Genomic DNA, 18,526 nt, shown 5'->3' with positions numbered 1-18,526 from the left:
GGTCTCTGCACGGACGGAAGGTTCTGGCGCGGAGGAAGGCTAAGGGCAGGAAGTTCTTGTCGCACTAGAGGTCAGTGCGTTTACGCCTGAGTCACGCGAGAGTGCGTGTTCACTCATGTTGTTCAGAGTGGAAAACGGCGTGGATGCCATAGGGAACGGCGACGCGGTACTAGGTGCTGCGTGTCAAGTATCACTACTCTACATAATGCTACAGTCATAACTCCATGGTATGGGCGCATTCTCGGAAAGCGTGGCGGGAAACACCTCTGAAAGCAATGGTGATAGCAACGATGCGACTCAAGCCCTAGTCAGCTACCCGGAACTACAGCGTGGAGACCCTTGCGCGAGAACAGCGGCTTAATAGGTGCAGGGACCAGGCCGTCGACGCTGAACACTCTTCCATCCCCATCCCCATCCGCGCCATCCATAATGACAATGCTCTCTTCCTCGTCTTCCTCCTTCATCGGCGTGAGCGGCGCACCATGGTGCATCGCTAGGAACCCCCTCTCAATCGAGGCGACGAGCGCCGTGATGGGAGTCTGCTCGACTTCCATGCGCCTGTGTGGATGGCGTTCAGGTGTCGGCGTATGGGGCAGGCTGTCCACAGGTGCAATGAGGGCGTTGGCGGGAGGGGTGATCCGTCCCTCAGAGTTCGGTGTTGAAGGCGGCAGAGGGACTTCCGCCGGGAACACTTCCAGTGCAAGTGCAGGTTGCGCTTGAGTGGCCTCCACGGAGATGGAAGCCTCTAGGGAAGCCTCGAGGACAATGGGTGCTGGGGGAGACGGCTCTTGTGGGACCAAAGGTGCGAGGACCGGCGACTCCGGAAGAGGGATTTCAACAGGAGAGGTTGCCGGTCGCTTTGAAGATGGCCTCTGGACGTCTTTAACAGTGGCGACAGCCTTCGAGCTGGGCTTTGTAGGCGCAGGGGCGGCCTTCGAATTCGTGCGATTCGTCCTGTCCCGCATCGTGATGTGAGGAGCAGATGCCGCAGGAGCCGACGCCTTGGGAGCTACCCGAGGCCGAGAGGTCGTCTCTTTGTCGTCGCCTACCGCCTTCTTCTCTGAGGGTCTCCTCGCCGTGTCCTTCTCATTACTGGTCTTCTTTTCGACAACCTTCTCTTTCTCCGTGGCCTTGGTGCGCGATGAGGTTGTAATCCGTGTTGGGGCCACTGCCGAGGACGCGGAAGCCGTGCTAGTGACTTTCGAGGGCGCGGCGGTCGCACGAGGACGCGAGGATGCCCCGGCGGAAACGGCAAGTTTCTTCGTGCGCCCCGCCTCGTCCTTGAGAGAAGCCGCCTGTTGGTGCAACGGAACAGCAGGAGTGGAGCGACTCGTCGAGATGGTGCGAGGACGGATGGGCTTGGACGGTGCTGCAGGAGGAATACCCTCAGTGGGCTCTGGAACGCGAAGTACGCGCCGTGCCCCGCCCACGACGCGTTCGGGCTTCTTCTCGTCCCCCACTTCATCTGCGCCGGTGGGCCTGAAATGCATCGGGGATGGTCGAATTGGTCCTGTCCGTGCGACGTTTCCACCAGTCGTCTGGAACACAGGTTCCGTCTCTGTGCGCATAACACGTTGAGGTCCTGATGTAGTCCTCTGTGGCTCTGGCCTGTCATGCGTCGAGGGTAATTGCAGCTCTACGGCCGACATGGACGTTGTGGGCCAGTGTGGGCTGGAATGTAGTCTGGTGGAGGCATATCGACCTTGAGGCGCTTGGGCTCCTCGCGAGCTGCACGACGGGGACCATCATTGGTGCGCACGGGTGGGGCGAGTTCTGGCGTAGGCTCCCGTATGGGGCGGCGAGCAGGAGCATGGGTAGTAACTTGTGAAGACGAGGCGATGTGCGTCTTCGGACGTTGGGGGCCTGAAGCCATAGCATTGGAAGGTGGATGAGCAGACGACCCTGCTGAGGCTGATCGAGTGTCGCTATTTGCAGAGCGTACAGACTGTGACGACGCAGGTCGGGAGGGTGGTTGAGCAGATGCACCCCGTGAGGATGCCTGGGAAATGGGGGCAGCTCCAGCCTTGACGTCAAGATACTTTCGTGTCCTCGGGGTCAAGGGTGCGGTGAAACTAAATTTGTGGTGTCAAGATGTGCGGGTGTATTGGTTAGAGAAGACATACCCATGTACCCGTGCGGGCAATAATATCTTGTACGCCTCCCACAATTGCTTCCCTACTTTCCGTACATCCGCGCTCGCATCTATAGCCGTGGCCTTGATCGCTGCTTCAATCTCCTTCGCGCGCTGTTCCTTCTCCAAGTCCGGAGGGTTGAAGGTTTTGAGACACGCGAGCAACGTCTCAGCGGCCGCGAGGCGCAAAGAGACAGATTTGTCGGTGATAGAGACGAAGGAATAGTGGATGATGGAAGGGGCGTGTGTGTTCTCAACTAGCGCGGTGATAGCGGCTTTGGCGCGGGTGATGAAGACCTTGTTCGTGCGCGTACAGAGGTTGAGGAGGGCGGGGAAGTAATGAGGGACGAGCGGCTCGAACTCACTGGCCAGAGCCGTCACAGCCATGGTGAGGAGGTCTGTAGCGTTGCCCGAGAGGCGAGTCCGTTCAGAGTTAATGGCAGAGTTAACCGGCCTGACTGTCGACCGAAGGGCAGACACAAGGTCTGTGGGGTAGGTGTTGGCATTTCCGTTGCAGAGTGCACTGAAGCGGGCGAGGGCTTTCGCTATCGCATCCCAGGTCTCCTCAGTCTCCGGAGTTGACAACGCATCTTGTACTGCTCCAAGTTCGCCGAGAAGATGGGAGAGGCTATGACACTGGATCCAACAGAATGGTAATTCAGCCACAAGCACTGACCATGAAGACTTGAGAGCGCCGCCCGCTTACTTACCTCAATGGAAGTGATGGGCGTTTTCGGAGGCATGAACTGATGGGTTGCACGCAGGATGAAAGACACGGAGTGCACTGGTAAGCTGGACGGGAAGGTACGATGAAATGGCGCGCGAGCAGTACTGGTGGCTCAGAGTCAGACGGATAGGACGCGGTGAGCGCTCAAGCGCTCAACACACACGCGACACGATTCAACCTGAACGTGTTTTTTTGCACGTGACCGCGGTTCACTGCAAGAGTCATGACGTCACTTGGCTGCCGTACACAAAACATACATACGATGTTGCGATCAAGTGACCTCGACGCTCGAGCCGCCTCATGCAGGCCCTTCGAAACTTTTCGTTATGTAGTAATTTTCAGGATTCTTGCAAAGTAGAGATCGTCTTTAAAGCCCTCGAAGTCGTGTATATGGTGACCTCGCCATGACTAAACTACGATGATAAAGCTACTGGAGTTCCCACACAATCCTAAGTTCTCACAGGTACTACCAGATTGGAAACTCGACCCCATTCATCTCTGTCTGGCTCCTGAAGTACCCTCACCCTCACCATGGATATCTTCCAAGAGATAATATCCGGGAATATATCGCAAGACTCCATCATCAGAACGGTGGATATGCATACAGGCGGAGAGGTATGGGATCATTGGCCGCACTAAACCGGGATGTGTTGATCCACGAGCTGCTTGCGACATCGCAGCCCACAAGGATCATTGTGGGGGGCTATCCTCCCCTCGGAGGATCTACGCTACTCGAGAAAAGAACATACGCTCGGAAGGAGCTGGATCACATTAGGAAGAGGTAAGCGGCATTACAGAACCCCCGTCCGACTCACGAATCGTGTATAGATTGATGAGAGAGCCTCGTGGCCACAAAGAAATGTACGGCGCGATCCTTGTACAAGAAACTGAAAGAACGCGCGCAGGAGAAGCTGACATTGGTGTCTTGTTCTGTCACAATGGTGAGAATTTGAAAGGGGACTGGATCGTGTACTCACATCGTGTCACAGAGGGGTACTCGACTATGTGCGGTCATGCCACCATTGCGCTGGGTCGTTTCTTGGTCGACACAGCAGACACCTCCGTCTTTCCGAACCGCAAGCAGGTCCCTTTCGACGAAGCTGAGGGCAAGTGCACAGTGCGTCTGCATGCACCGTGCGGCGTTGTGGAGATCACGGTCCCAAGCATTCGAGATGGAGATCGCGTGCGTTCCAATCCGGACCGCGAGGTGCGCTTCATGAGCGTAAGAAGCTTTGCGGCAGCCATCGACGCGGTCGTCGACATCCCCAACGAGCTTCGATGGATGGAGCTGGTGAAGGCCGGAAGACACACCGTCAAGTTCGATCTGGCGTATGGAGGGGCGTTCTACGCAATCGTCCAGGAGAAGGCGCTAGGCTTTGAACGCCTCAGAGATGGAGAGGTGGACATGAAGCGACTGGACGAGGCGACGGCGGCGCTGAAGAAGGTGGTGGCTGGGAAACGGGAGTTGTTCGAGGGCCACGGATTGGAGGCGGAGCTGCGGTACCTGTACGGCGTCATCGTGGTGGACGAGGGCGAGGGCGAGAGGGGACTGGGCGGTCTGGACGCGGGTCGGCTGGGGGTGTGTTTCTTTGCCGACCAGCAGATCGACCGCTCGCCGACGGGATCGGGTGTCTCCGCACGAGTGGCGCTAGCACGCGCCAAGGGCCTGCTGGCGGAGGGCGAGCGCGTGCGCTTCGATTCGCCGCTCTCTGCGCGTCGCGGCGGCGAAGCGGGGGCGTTCATCGGGGGCTGGGCAGGTGCCGACCGGGTGCGCGTCGAGGGCCGGGCGTTCTACACGGGCGCATGCGCGTTCGTGGTGGAGGACGGCTTTGCGCGAGAGGGCTTCGTGCTCTGACGTAGTCCGCTGTCGCGGTGGCAGCGTCGATGATGTCATAGCCCACGTCTACTTATAGTACTGCGTCAGGCCGTCGCATTCGTCGCATTCCCCGGTTCATCCATCTCCTCTGTTGATCTCCTCTCTGCGCCATGTCTTACGCTGCCGTCGCTGGTCGCAACGCCCCGCCCATGAGCCAGCAGGTAACGTCCAGCCGTTATTCGCGTGTGATTGCGCATCTCATTCAACGCGCGGTTGAATCCTACAGCCCCAACCCGACCCCGCTCTCCTCACGACAGAACGCCCCAGCGCGTCCAATATCGCAGATGATGCAGCGAAAGTCAACATCGTGTCTCCGGACTTCAAGAGATACACCGCGACGGACACGTCCGTTCGGAACGTTCCACACGAAGGCCCGAGTGGCACCCCAAGCCGCCGTCGCCGTTACATTGACGAAGTGGAGCAGGAGGGCTTCTACCTGTGGAATCTCGCGAAGCAATACGTCTTCCATCCAGCGGTTGCTGGTGGTCTGATTGGTCTTGGTGCGTGCTGACCTGCTGGTCGGATGGTCTAATCCTGATCTCGCTTCACTGCCAGTAAACATCGGCCTAGTGTCCACTGCTGCTTACTCCTTCTACACGAAACCGCACCTTCAACGTGACACCCGTGTCATTTTCACCACGGTGGCCGGTGCTTTGGGTCTCCTAGCTGCTGAGAGCTACGCCGCTGAGCAGTACTATGAGACCCCTCAAGGTCAACGTGAGGCTCAGCGGGCGAAACAGGAGGGTGCCGTTCTTTACCGCCAAGCGTACGAGCAGCTTTTTAGGTCAGGTGTACTCGGCGGTCTTGTCGGAGTCTGTGAGTAACGCGACTTCGAGGATCCGACCGGAATATTGACATCAGTCATAGTGAACGCGGGAATCATTGGCACTGTTGGGTACTTCTCCTACTCGAACTGGGACAAGCCCTCATGGGATAGACGCATTGTGTCGTCTGTGACTGTTGGACTGTTAGCCCTCTGGACTGGCGAAGGGTTGGTGAAATCTGCCCGCACGAGATCAGCGTACTGAGTCACATACAGGTACATTGTGGAGCGGTATCGGTCTACTCACCACCACTGAGACATGGTGCCAAGAATCCAAAGTTGGCCAAGGCTGCTAAGGGCTAAGGTCTAAGGAAGGAGAACTGGACACATTACACAGGTTACTGCTGTATCATACATAGTTGTTAACTGTTGCCTGGAATCATCTGCGAATGCATCCCGAATTAACGCCTCAGGCGATGGGAGATGGCCGGTAAACGGAGGGATTGAGCGTCTGCTCCGAGAATGGGCTCGCTTATCTAATCGAAGTCGCCACATGCGGAACCCTAATTTTTTGTACTACTAGCACGGAGGAGTCAAGCTCTTCCCTGTCTCGATATACGACTTAACGGCCCTCCCCCATCGCACCCTTCCTACCAGAGTCGCCTCCCACAATGTCTCGATTCTTTCGCGCCGCAGGCGACTCCGATTCCGACAGCTCTTCCTCTGAGGAGGAGGAGCTCATGTCCAGCGAAGAGGAGGGACAGAAATCCACCGCCCCAGCGAAGCCCGCCATGTCACGGTTTTTGAAGAGTACCGCGGACTCAGACGATTCCGACAGCTCGTCCGATGACGAGGAGGAGATGAGCAGCGATGAAGATGAGGGGGAGAAGAAAAAGGTCAGCAAGTTCCTCAAGAAGCCGGGTGCGGATTCCGATTCGGACGACGGTTCGGACGACGACGTGAAGCGGGTGGTTAAAAGCGCGAAGGACAAGCGGCTAGATGAGCTGGAGTCGACGGGGAAGCAGATGGACAATGCCCTGAAGATCAACGACTGGGTCGCGATCTCTAACGGTGAGATCTCTGCGTCTCCTCGTTGCCATCCCGGAGTTTATTTGTCTTACGATGCGCACGCAGAGTTCGACAAGCTTGTACGGATGGTTCAGAGGTCCCAGAACCTTGGTGAACCCGTCCACCCCTTCGTCCTTCAAACGCTCGTCGATCTCGAGGGCTCACTCAATGCGGCTGTGGCGAAGGACAAGGAGTCGAAGAAAAAGATGAACGCCAGTAACGCCCGTGCGCTCACTGCTGTCAAGCAGAAGGCGAAAAAGCTGTCGAAGGAGTTCGAGGCTGAGTTGAAGCGTTTCCAGGAGGTATAATCTGCTCACTCGATCGCTCGTGGCTTTTCTCAGGCTATTATCAGGATCGGGAAGGATTCGAGAGGGATTACAACGCACTTGTGCTTCCTGATGCCGCCCCGAAGCCAGTTCCAAAGGTCAAGAAGGTCAAGAAGACTTCCGACGATGAGGAGGAGGATGACGATTTCACGACTGTTGGCAAAGGTGGCAAATCTATGCAGTTCACCCCGGAAAGTATCTTCAAGAACCTGCAAGCGATCCAGGAGGCTCGCGGTAAAAAGGTATGGTTTTTCACTCTGATTCCGCGTGCAGTGCCTCACCTTCTATCCAGAACACGGATCGTACGGAGCAAATCCGCATTTTGGAAAAACTTCTCGAGGTTTCTGTGACCTCCTACCAGCGGATACGCATTCTGTTGGCCCTCATCGCTTCTCGTTTCGACTACAACTCTTCTGTGGCGACCCACATGCCTTCTGACCTATGGCTCTCCGCTCAGCAAGAGGTGGACAAGCTGATCGCCATCGTCGCGAACGAGCCCGAGTACTCCATCCAGGAGATCACGGAGGACTATGACGAGCTCACGGAGCGGTCACCACAGACGGAGAAGGACGGCGTCGTTCGAATCCGCGGCAGCGTCATCAGTTTTGTTGATCGACTGGACGACGAATTCACGAAGTCTCTTCAGAACATCGACCCTCACGGCACCGAGTACGTTGATAGGTTAAAGGACGAGAAGGGTCTCTACTGCACGATCTGCCGCGCTCAAGCACTCTACGAAAAGGTGAAACAGGATGACCCTCTTGGCCGAGTCATCATGAGGCGTTTGGAGCACATCTACTCGAAGCCAGACCCGGTCGTCCTTGCGCTCGAGGCCGCTGTCACCATATCAGACATCAAGCCTTCTACGATCCTATCCTCCGACAGTCAAACGTCCCTCCTCATCCACTCCCTCTGCGTCCATCTTTACAAGTCTGGCAACTCCCTCCTCCGTACACGTGCAATGCTCTGCCACATCTACCACTTCGCCCTCCACAACGACTTCCACACTGCCCGCGACATGCTGCTCATGTCACACTTGCAAGAGTCCATTCACAACGCCGACGTCGCAACGCAAATCCTCTACAACCGGACGGTTGTCCAGCTTGGCTTGAGCGCATTCCGTTGCGGTCTCATCAAGGAGTCGCAGGCCACTCTCCAAGACATCTTCGCTACTCAGCGCGTCAAGGAGCTCCTTGCGCAGGGTGTCCACCAGCAGCGCTACCAGACCCTCAACGCAGAACAGGAGAAAGCCGAGCGTCAACGCCAGTTCCCCTTCCACATGCACATCAACACTGAGCTGCTCGAGGCAGCATTCCTCGTTTCCAGCATGCTCGTCGAGATCCCCCTTCTCGCCAGCATCGATTCGGAGGAGCAGAAGCGCAAGGCGATCTCGAAGCCCTTCCGCCGCCTCCTCGACTTCGCCGACCGCCAAGTGTTCACAGGCCCGCCGGAAAGCACGCGCGACCACATCATGCAGGCTAGCAAGGCGCTCCAAAACGGCGAGTGGGAGAAGTGCCGGGACCTGATCCAGAGCATCAAGATCTGGAGCCTGATGCCCGAGTGCGCGTCGGTGAAGGACATGCTCGCGAAGCGGATCCAGGAGGAGGGCCTACGCACCTATCTCTTCACCTACGCGCCGCACTACCGCACCCTCTCGCTCTCCCTCCTCGCCCGCACGTTCTCGCTACCACTCCGGACTGTGACGAGCCTGGTGTCGAAGATGATCTGGAACGAGGAGCTCGCGGCCGCGCTCGACCAGCAGGCCGGCGTCGTCGTCTTCAACCGCATGGACCTCACGCGCACGCAGCAGCTCGCGCAGACGCTCGCGGACAAGGTGAACGCGCTCGTGGAGCAGAACGAGAAAGCGCTCGACCAGAAGCTCGGCGTGAGCTCGACGTGGAACGACCGCGCGGACGGCGGCAAGGGCGACAAGCGCGGCGAGCAGACGCAGGAGCGCAATCGCCGTGGGGACAGGGCGCGGGGCTCGGCTCGTGGTAAGTCATGAACTCTCGTGTTTTAACGCCGGATATGGTTGCTGATTCCTCCTTTGCTTTTAACCAGGTGGTGCGAGGGGACGAGGTGCGCGGTTCGCACAGGGTCTTGGGTCACAAATGGCTGGCAACACGCAAAGAAACCGGTGAACGCAGACGGCCTGTGTCGGTAGTCGTAGTCGTTCTCTATGGATACATGTCTATGTATATCGCTTCTGCTATGCGCTCTCGTATGTCGTACCATTGTACTGTACTGTACTGTTGTATCTCTAGCATCGTACAGTCCTCGTATGTGAATGATACATCTCTCTTATTCTGCTTGACACTGCTCGAAGTTCTCAGTCGCTCTCCTCCTCGGTCGACTCGTCGTCTTCGTCGTCGTCGGAATCTTGGTCTTCCGACGCGGACGTTTCGTGTGCGGTCCAATCAGAGACTTCGAGCTTCTCGTGTTTGAGGCTCTCTGAAAATTTATATTGAAGAGACGCAGATTCTTGGATCAGGATTCACTCACCACCTGCGGGGACATCGTACCCCGGCTGGGTGACGCAACGAGACAGGTCCGCCTTCGTCCCAACTTTGGTCCCAGCCCCTAGGATGCACCCATCCAGCTTCGCACTGTCGTTTGCACGTTAAAATCTGGGTGCACGACGACGGCGACAAAAGGGCCTCACCCGTCGGCGATCACGCAATGGTCGAGGAGCACGCAGCCCACGATCTTGGTCATCTTGCCGATAACACAGTGCTTGCCGATGACGGAGCGCTTGATGCTCGCCCGCTCCTCGACGCGCGTGGAGCGGCCGATCACCGAGTCAGCGGAAATCTGCGCCTTTTGGTCGATGAGCGACCGGTTCTCGGGGTCGGACGGAAGGCTGTAGGGCGTCTGGCCGAGGAACTGTCCGAAGGAGGTTCAGAGACGCGATCAGCTATGAAGGAGGCGTCCAGGGGGGCGACGCGACTCACGAAGCGGTTGAGCTCGAGGTAGGCGTGGAGGTTGTTCGCGCGGGAGGCGAAGCCAGCGGAGGCGCGGTGGGCGACGAGGCCGACGCGGAGGCTTGGGGGTACTGCGTCTTCGTCGTCTTGCTCGACGGGGGACGGCACCACGGAGCGGAGGTGCTCGTCGTCCGTCTCAGTGCCCTCGGTGAAGTGCCTGAGACGATCGGTGTGTGACGGGGCGTGCAGAGTGGAGTGCTTGAGTGCTTGACCCAAAGAGATGTTGTTGGTCACTGGGCTAAGGACTGATTTGACGAATGAATTAGTTCATTTGTACAGCGCAAGGTCATTCGACACGAACCGCTACTGTATTTCTCGCGACGCGTGCGTTGGTACTGGGGCTTGCAAAGCCATGGGATGAACTCTTCCCGGAAAGAGTCTAGATGTTCCTTCTGGGAAAGAGCGTCCAGGACAGTCCGCTTGCAAACATAAACGTGGGAGTCACGGAAGTTCGAAGATAGCCTCGTTCTTGGGTGCCTAGTCTTTTTAGTGAGTGTCGTAAGGTTTGAGAACAGAGCAATACCCACTGCGTGAGTAGGCTCATGCGTAGCTCAAAATCTTCCCCGTTCTTATCCGCGTCGTCAACGGTATCGACGTACAATAGCGTGCCCTTTTTCTCTTCGAACACTATTGGCGGGTTGGTAGGCTGAATGCCCCATTCTTCCATGGTAACACCCTTGTCTGGTTTGTGTGCTTCGTAAAAGCACGCTGTCGCAATGGAACCATCGTGTGTGGTCTCCGTTCTAAATTTGTTGAGAAGGTGAGCCAAGGACAGAGAAGGTGGCGGGACGAAGTCGCAGGGAAGGAGGATGAAGTCGGATTGTATGCGGGAAGAAAAGTGTCGGAGCAGCGTGCACGTCCCATCAGCCATGTCTCGTGACTCTTCATACGGCTGGAGGTCGATGCGCAATGTTGGAAAGACGGAGGAGACGTCCGACTGGATGTAGTTGGACATCGCGGAGCGGTGCGAGGTCGGGCATATGAGAAGAACATCTACATGACATAATAATGAGTTAAAAGATATCAAAAGCTCAAAATCTCATACCTGATACCCCTGATTTTTCCAGCCAGCTGAGAGGGTACTCAAGCATAGGCTTATTTGCGATGGGAAGTAGGGCCTTCGGAGAAGGCTCTTCTCCCTGATCGCTGGTCAGCGGCGACAACCTGAAATCTGTGTATTAGCGCATTACGTTGAGTATTATACACGACTCACTCATGGCCGAAGCCTGCGAGGACAACAGCGATGAACTCGCGGGTGAGGCTGGAGGAGGATGACTCGTCGAAGTCCATGGCAAAGTTGTAAACCACGATCTAGGGTTTGGTCCGCCGCTTAGAAGGTGGAGACGCCCATCTACGGCTCGATCTGCGATCTCGCTACCTGACTTCCGCCTTGTTTCTTCCGACAAACATTCTTCTTTCGAGCCCGCCCCCGCCAGCCCCCGCCAGTCCCTCCAGCCCGACGCAGAGGACAGTCTGCGCCCCGAGAACGGTGCATCTGTCACGCTCGGCGACAGGGTGCTTGACATATGCAATGCAGCCCTTATAGCCATAACGTAAAGCGGCCCTCGGCTCGGCCGCAGGGGCTTTATTTGTTCAGCCACGTAAGCTCCAGACAAGAGCGAGTCCTCTTTACCTCTTACCATGCGGCGTGTGTAGCGCTGCGGGCTTCATGGCTTCTCCGTCCATGTCCTCTCCAGCCCCAATCACGGTCTATGTCAAATGGACCCATCAAAGCCTCATGCCCATGCTCGTTCAGGATGCGGGCCAGCCCCCACTCATCTACCACTATGATGTCCCCATATGCCCCGCCGAGCCTCTCCGAATCGGCTCATTCGTCAAACTCCTCCTCCTCTCCAACGCAGTCTATCGGCCACCATTTTTCTCTACCGCGTCCGGCAATGCCTACGATACTTACGACGTCCACATTCATGGCCCAGTCATCAACGTTCACGAAGCCACGGACCATGCTCTCACTTTGACGATACGCAACACGCTTACCTGGAGTCCCGTCCAGTATGCGCGCATCTCACTCCCCCACATTCCGAACCTCACGGTTGCCATCGACGGGGGTATCCTCACTCGCACGCGGCCGTCCTCCTCCTTGAACACGCGGCTCCTTGAGCTCGAGTACAACGCCGAGATTTACGACCCTCCACGGTCACCTCCGTGTCCTCCAACCGAGCCTTCGGCCCCCTTTCCTCCTCGATAGGTGTCAAGAAACAACCGCTTGTCCTGAGGCTGTGCCGGGACGGAACTCTGCCTCGAAGCCCGAACAGAGCAAGACAAGCGGTTCTCGAGTGGACACCACCAACAGTCACCACAATTTTGATTCAAGAAGAAATTTTCAGTGCCTCAGGCAGGATATCCCTCGGCTCCTCGCCCGTTGAGCCTCACTGGCGCACAGAGCGAGCGGTCTCCGTCACCGCGGGAGGTCGCCTCTCAGTCTGGTCCCACTCTGGAAGCGTCCCGATACGCGCCTCGCCCCATACTACCCAGGTCACCCCCATTTACCACCTAGGACCAGAAGCGATGGCGGGTTGCCTTCCGGCCCGCGGCACAAGTGACGCGGAATGTACCCACCCCGCTGCGGAACCCTAGTACACCGAATTCTCGTACATACAGTCTATTTAGTCATCGTCTACATCCTCTCTGTCGGTGTCTCTTTTATCGCTTCTTACATAACATATCAGACCTCTGCAATTGTCTATCCCCATTGTACACGTAGTACTAGTACGGACACATACCAAGGACTTGACGGCATGGACGCTGTCCCATCCATGCCTCGGATACTACTTAGATGCTATATTTGTACATAGCAGATGCACGCTCTGGCGGCTCCCGGCTGCCCCCACGGCTGACTGGCGGTGTCGGAAAAACCAAATCGGCCTCGCGAGGCCTCGCGAGGGATTCCGGACTGATCGGTGTTGCGAGGGCTCGCGAGCCAGGCTAATTAGCTCGCAATGTGATTACCGCCGTGACAGCCCCTTGCAAGAGCCGCGCGCCAGCTTGCAATCAGTGCTGTCACTCTTGCGATTGAGCCTCTGACGTTGCAAGCGGCTCGGCATGTTGCGACAGCCAAGCGGAGATCGCAATAGTAGCAGGTCCCATTGCAATTTCCAAGCGGAGATTGAAAAAAAACGGATGACCGACAGGTTTTAGCTTCCTTCAATTACTTCTTACCCTTCTATTACCAAGTCATCAATTCCTACTATTAATGAGACGGTATTATTAATCATTGACTCGATCTAAGGACTCTACAATTGATACTCTTGAGACGGCATACTAATACTCTACTAGTACTTTACAACTAACCTACAACTACTCTGAAACTACAACTGTTGCATACAAATGGTACTACTAGGAGATTAGTATCGTGACTACACTGAACAGAAATGACTCGCAGTATGGGAATCGAACTCGCGATTGCATGTCATTGAAGAGTGCAGGTCTATCGAGGCGTGAAAAACCGTTAGTCCATGAGTCTGTTATAAGCATTGTAACATACCTTCATATACCACATTGTTTCGGTGTGCTTCTGTAAGGCTTCACCTTGTTACCGTCACCTGGCAGTATCCAGTGCTTCCCAGTTAACTAGCATGAACACAATAATCTGCAACTGTCTATCCAGTCAATTTTGCCCGCATTGAGCGACCAGTACCAGAGCGTCAGTGTGTGCACGTGGGGCGCCCTCTCGGCCCAGCAAACCTAAGCTACCACCACCAGCTCGTTGTGAGAGCGGGTGTTTGCTATGGCGGAAACGACGTGAACACACCGGCCACGCCACCTACACATGTGCGCGCCCCTCCTCCACGTCGGCGACGACCTTGAGCTCCGGGTCGGGGCGCTCGACCAGCCGGTACGGCTGTGGCCAGTCTGTGTACCACGCGAGCATCTTCCTGGTCCCCGCGTCCACGAAGCGCGCCGCGGTAACAATACTGTAGTTCGGGTCGACCACGTTGCGCATGTGGTGGGCTAAGCCCCGGCACGCGCAGCTCGAGGAACTCGGTGGTCTGGTTCAGGAGCAGCGTGGCGTCGAGTGTCTGGGTATTGAGCGGCTGTCGTCCCCAAGGCTGTTCAGTGAGGGGGAGACGAGCGCGGTCGCGGTCACGCTCCCGCTCTGCACGACGGTGTTGAACAGGAAGAAGTCGTACTCGCTAGAAGCCAAGCCCGGATCGAAGGAGAGATCATGTCGCAGCGTCAGCTATGTCGACAGCAGCAGCCCGCGGGCGTAGAAAGGGTGTGCACATGACTCACATGCTGGGCCCTTGTCCTGCCGTGAAGTTGAACTCGTTGCCGCCCCGCAGCCAAGGCGTGACGGTCTGAACCTGGAGCACCTTGATGCCGTCGTTGAGCCAAGAAATCTGTGAATGTTATCGTCAGCCCCCTGGCGTGCTGCATGCGAGCGAGTCACCCACATCAGTGGGATCCGCGCTGTCTCCTTGAACGACAATGTCGTTGCCGTGGATGAACGCGTTGAAAATCGCAGAAACCGCTGCGAGGCCGGCCTCCTCCTTCTGGGGAGCAAGACGCCCTGCCACGGGCAGCGCAACCGTGGATGTCGGCGAGAGCGTGAACGAGTTCGTAGAGACCACAGAGCCGATGTTGACATCCTCGAAAAAGTTCTGGGACGCGATCTAGCTGAGCTCCACACCAACTTGAGAGGGCTGCGCATCCCATCAGCACTTGTCGGACGCAGGAATACGAAAGAAAGGACTTATGTTCATGATGTTGGTCTGAAGCGTCTAGTGAACACCCCCCGCGGGATCGTTGCTCGGCAGGTCGAACGTCTCGATCTTGACCCCGCCCTTCAAGCCGTTCATGCCATTGAGCGTCACCTCCTTCTCGCCCAGCCCGATTCCTGGCACCGAGATGCCGATCGCAGCCACTGTGCCCCTTCCGTCAGCTCTTTGCGCGCCCAACCCTCCGACGGCGACACGCACCCGACAGGTTGCTCCCCGGGATGACCCACTCGAACTCCTCCTCCATCAACATCGCCTTCGTAAAGTCCACGAGGTACGCGACGTCCGCGACCGTGAACGGTGCATCGACCTCGAAGCTCACGCCAACGCCGTCCACCACGTCCACATCCGGCATCTTGATGCTCCCCAGCGCCTTGTCGTTCCAAACAATAGTAAAACCCTCGGGGAACGCGATCTTGGCGTCGACTGCACGATACGGTCGCCGAATGAGAACGGATCAGAGGGGCGACGAGGGCGGGGACATACATGATCTGGCGTTGATGATCGACCCCTTCAGGTTCGTCCCGAACGAGTTCTCCTGCACGTCCTTGATCACCACCATCTCGATCCGCGGCCTCGCACGGGGCCGGACACGATGTTCTGCACGATCAGCTGCGCGAGCACTGGCAGGATCAGGATCAGGCTCGCGTCGGCCTTGATCGTCACGTTCGGCTGCGTGTAAGAGAGTGTGGCCGGGTACTAGTCCCCGATCGTGACGCCCGCGGTGAGCGCGACCTCCGTAGCGAGCTTCGTGAACGCCTTGTCGACAAAGGAAGGGAGGTCGAAGTTCCTGCAAGATTCGGTCAGCCTCCGCGGGCAGGAGAACGTGGACGGGAGTGCGCACGTGAAGATGTTGTCCCTCGCCGCCTCTTGGTGTCGACCGCCCGCTTCGACCCACCGACACCGTTTAGGTACTAGTGGAAGTACCCGCAGAGCGCGATGATCTGGTCGAGGGGCACCGTGTCCTCGCCCGCCTGCTCCGCAAGCAGCTTCGTGACCGTGAGGAGACTCTGTGGGTCCATGTCGAGGTTGAGGTCGAGCGCAGGCCAGGTCGTCGTCGACTTGCCTGCGGACGAGAAGGCGACGGCGTCATCAATGGTCCCGAGGGAAATGCCTCGGAAGGTGACGTTGGACGAGATGTGTGTGATCTCGAGCGCGGCGGTGAACGGGTTCGCGAGCGAGACGGTCGCGGACAAAGGCTGACGTCAGCGTAAGAACGTTCGCCACCCGCGATGGGGCGTACCTTGCAAGGACGCAGAGTTCAGCAGCTTCGAGGAGAGCGCAGGAATCGTTCAGGCTCTCGAACGCGGCGAGGAGTGATTCGAACTTCGTGCTTCACGACCTGGACGTTAGTGCCCCCGACGAACTGGCTCAACATCTCGAGACCTTGCGGCGAGTCGCCCGGCTACCCAATGACGGCGTCAGCGTCGCGGGGCCTTCCAATTAAAATGTTCGTCCTCACCGTGAAGTTGCCCTGCGCGGTCACCGAGTTGTTGCCCATCACCGCGCCGTCGCGCCACAGTTGCAGGCTCATGTCTCCTGTGGCAAGCTGCAGGTTCGACGGGTTGAAGATGTCCACTGCCGGTCTCTCATCGTCAGTCCGTGTCTATCCTCCAGTGAGAGAGAAAAACGCACCGTCGATGCCCAAGTGGATGGCCTCCGCCGATCCGCTGAGGACGTCAGCACTCTTGATCTGGACGAGCAACTGCAGGCCCTGCAGGCCCTGCAAGTTCGACGGCACGTTGAACTTGATCGGGTCGAGCGTGATCGTGCTAATACTCGTGTTCGTGACCGCACGCGCCTGTCCGTTGAGCATGAACGGCATCACCTTGCTGTCCGTCAGGTTCCGGTCTGCACGGCCGTAAGCTCGCGTCGGCGGCGGGTGCACAGAGAGGGCTCACTGAACAACGAGAACACCGGGCTCAAGCGGGGTGTTCTATGGTGATGTCGATCGTCCCCTGCGTCAAGGTCGAGTTCACGACCCTGATCTCGCTCGTGGACGCGCTCGCGGCGGCGGCCCGCTGTACACAAACAACACATCGGCACTCGTGCCCCTCGCGCATCCAGGGAAGTGCGCTCACCGTGCTCAACCCACCGACCACCCCCTGCTCCGTCGTGATGTTGAAGCTGTTCTGGATGCTCTCAATATCAAACTCGAACTCGAACGGCAGCTCCATCCGCGCCTGCACCGTGCGCGAGTTCGTCACCGGCGCCCACTCGCTCTCCTGCGTGAAGTCCAGCGTGAGGTCCCCGATCTCGATCGCCTTGATCAGCGAGATCGCCCCTGTGGCCTTGAACGGGACGTGCAGCTGCAGCGCGCTGAGCCCCGCGCTGAGCCAGTCCACCGGGCTCCCGTCGCCCCAGCTTGGGCATCTCCGTCCACGTTAGCCCCTCGACACGCTGTCGCCCTCGACGGAACCTTGAAACCCCCCCGGCCGGGATACGTCAGCAACGCCAATCGGACTATCACGCAAACTTAGACAGTAGAACACTCACCGTGGAAGCTATCAGGAACATGGGGGCTTGGAGGTCGGAGAAACGGGGGGCGGGAGGGGACGAGAAGGCCCCAGAGTGGTGGCATGTTAGGCGGCGCTGCGCTACTTATACGAGGCCTAATGTCCTTGTGCACCCTGCAAGACATGCGGAGAGGCGGGAGCGCGTCGTCCTTGTGGCCTCGCCGGCCGCGTCCTCGGACAGCCTCGCGTCGGGTACAAACACGGGGCCAGCCTGTGTCTGCTCTAACATTGTTGACTGCGAGGTGCTTAAAGGCAGGGGGCGCGCAGACGGGGCGGCGTGGGAGCTAGTACGTGGTGACGTGCACGAGGGTGAGGACGTGCAGGTTGGGGAGGTGGCGGAGGTCGAGGAGGGGCAGGGACGTGCAGCGCAAGGAGGGGTTTCGGGGTTGAGAGGGTGGCCTGGACCAAGAAGGGTAAGGATGCGAACTTGAGGGGCCGGGGGGCGCATCAACTTGGACGCGTCAGGAACCAGAGGGCGCGTTGTGGGGGTCACAAGTGGGAGTCGTGACCAAACCACGGGCGCACTCGATCGACGCTTGCCTGCCGCAGCTGGCGGGGCGGGGCGTGAGCGTCAGACTGGCGAGTGAGGGACGTAAGTTGACGGCCACGACAATGAAAGATAGCACGTACGATGATCACAATGGATCCCCTCAACGAGGTCGGCACGATCTTTTTCAAGAGCTGCCCTTGTCTTGAATGATCGTTCGTGATTCTTGATCCCGCTTGGAGCGTACTTCTTGCCGCATATCGAGCACGGGAGGCAAGAGTCAAGGGGAGCGCGAGGGCGACCTCTCCCGCGCGATGATATAAGCTAGTCGAGGTGCTAAACACACCATCCTGAGCAAGGGTGAATAGAGAGAACGCACCGACTTCAAAGTATATGGAAGGGCACAGCAGAGAATGAGAGACGAGGAGTGAGGAAAGAGGGGGAGCCGAGAGCTATCGCAACGGCATCCAGATCTCGCGATATCATCGCAAGATCTGCCGGCCGTCTCGCAACAAGCCGCAAGACGCTCAAGGGATTGCGATCCTGCTGTCACGTCACGGGAGGCGTTGCAATCTAATCACAAGGCGGCTACGAGAATCTCGGCTCGCAAGGCCGATTTGAATTTTCCGACAGGTGTAACCATCGGGAGTCGACTAGACCTCATATGTCCATCGCGGTCTCGGCGAGCGGGCGGTACGGGCGGGGAGACCAGGGGCAGTTCGGCAAGCAGGTTCTGATCGACGGCCCGGCCGCGCCTGGGAGGCGCGTCGGGATCGGGGCGTTCGAGCCCGTCGCCGCCGTCTGCTCGTCGCCGTTCACGTTGAGCTCCTCCATGTTTCACTCTGCCGCTCGCTGTCTGTAATTGCCCCCTCGACGCCGCTCCTGCGCTCGTCCGACCCCATGCGGCTTCCC

At 57.9% G+C, this 18,526-nt stretch overlaps 7 protein-coding genes across 7 annotated transcripts; 4 read left to right on the top strand and 3 right to left on the bottom strand.

Moving 5' to 3' along the window:
* Nucleotides 1–2,086: 2,086 nt before the first annotated feature.
* Nucleotides 2,087–2,874, bottom strand: BXZ73DRAFT_90401 (clasp N-terminal domain-containing protein; the record flags this gene model as incomplete). The annotated part of the gene is made up of 2 exons (XM_048025621.1): nt 2,087–2,616; nt 2,838–2,874. The coding sequence occupies 2 exons, from the start codon at nt 2,872–2,874 to the stop codon at nt 2,087–2,089; spliced, it is 567 nt and encodes a 188-aa protein (XP_047877176.1).
* Nucleotides 2,875–3,389: 515 nt separating this feature from the next.
* On the top strand, nt 3,390–4,713 carry BXZ73DRAFT_90400 (Diaminopimelate epimerase-like protein; the record flags this gene model as incomplete). The annotated part of the gene is made up of 4 exons (XM_048025620.1): nt 3,390–3,473; nt 3,539–3,639; nt 3,687–3,799; nt 3,848–4,713. 4 exons carry the CDS (start codon nt 3,390–3,392, stop codon nt 4,711–4,713), a joined length of 1,164 nt encoding a protein of 387 aa, XP_047877175.1.
* Nucleotides 4,714–4,844: 131 nt separating this feature from the next.
* On the top strand, nt 4,845–5,813 carry BXZ73DRAFT_48055 (uncharacterized protein; the record flags this gene model as incomplete). Its single annotated transcript, XM_048019979.1, has 5 exons — nt 4,845–4,895; nt 4,961–5,234; nt 5,290–5,550; nt 5,602–5,725; nt 5,774–5,813. The coding sequence occupies 5 exons, from the start codon at nt 4,845–4,847 to the stop codon at nt 5,811–5,813; spliced, it is 750 nt and encodes a 249-aa protein (XP_047877174.1).
* A 355-nt stretch (nt 5,814–6,168) lies between these two features.
* BXZ73DRAFT_48112 (eukaryotic translation initiation factor 3 subunit 8) lies at nt 6,169–9,032 on the top strand (the record flags this gene model as incomplete). Its single annotated transcript, XM_048019991.1, has 5 exons — nt 6,169–6,568; nt 6,632–6,867; nt 6,918–7,133; nt 7,184–8,885; nt 8,953–9,032. The coding sequence occupies 5 exons, from the start codon at nt 6,169–6,171 to the stop codon at nt 9,030–9,032; spliced, it is 2,634 nt and encodes an 877-aa protein (XP_047877173.1).
* Nucleotides 9,033–9,220: 188 nt separating this feature from the next.
* Nucleotides 9,221–11,162, bottom strand: BXZ73DRAFT_48012 (UDP-3-O-glucosamine N-acyltransferase; the record flags this gene model as incomplete). Its single annotated transcript, XM_048019971.1, has 8 exons — nt 9,221–9,342; nt 9,394–9,497; nt 9,554–9,774; nt 9,843–10,117; nt 10,174–10,349; nt 10,400–10,865; nt 10,918–11,036; nt 11,086–11,162. The coding sequence occupies 8 exons, from the start codon at nt 11,160–11,162 to the stop codon at nt 9,221–9,223; spliced, it is 1,560 nt and encodes a 519-aa protein (XP_047877172.1).
* A 394-nt stretch (nt 11,163–11,556) lies between these two features.
* BXZ73DRAFT_102074 (uncharacterized protein) lies at nt 11,557–12,081 on the top strand (the record flags this gene model as incomplete). Its single annotated transcript, XM_048015104.1, has 1 exon — nt 11,557–12,081. The coding sequence occupies one exon, from the start codon at nt 11,557–11,559 to the stop codon at nt 12,079–12,081; it is 525 nt and encodes a 174-aa protein (XP_047877171.1).
* A 1,575-nt stretch (nt 12,082–13,656) lies between these two features.
* BXZ73DRAFT_102073 (uncharacterized protein) lies at nt 13,657–17,128 on the bottom strand (the record flags this gene model as incomplete). Its single annotated transcript, XM_048015103.1, has 17 exons — nt 13,657–13,807; nt 13,875–13,912; nt 13,963–14,026; nt 14,127–14,233; nt 14,288–14,494; nt 14,624–14,757; nt 14,813–15,037; nt 15,098–15,149; nt 15,206–15,283; nt 15,347–15,401; nt 15,539–15,810; nt 15,939–16,016; nt 16,074–16,189; nt 16,247–16,462; nt 16,513–16,632; nt 16,707–16,920; nt 17,108–17,128. The coding sequence occupies 17 exons, from the start codon at nt 17,126–17,128 to the stop codon at nt 13,657–13,659; spliced, it is 2,148 nt and encodes a 715-aa protein (XP_047877170.1).
* Between the last annotated feature and the right edge of the window lie 1,398 nt (nt 17,129–18,526).

This window comes from Epithele typhae (genome assembly GCF_022376455.1).
Source record: "Epithele typhae strain CBS 203.58 chromosome Unknown BXZ73scaffold_29, whole genome shotgun sequence".
NCBI lineage: Eukaryota > Fungi > Basidiomycota > Agaricomycetes > Polyporales > Epitheliaceae > Epithele > Epithele typhae.
The sequence above is the reverse complement of the archived record's forward strand: the minus strand, read 5'-3'. Positions and strand labels throughout refer to the sequence as shown.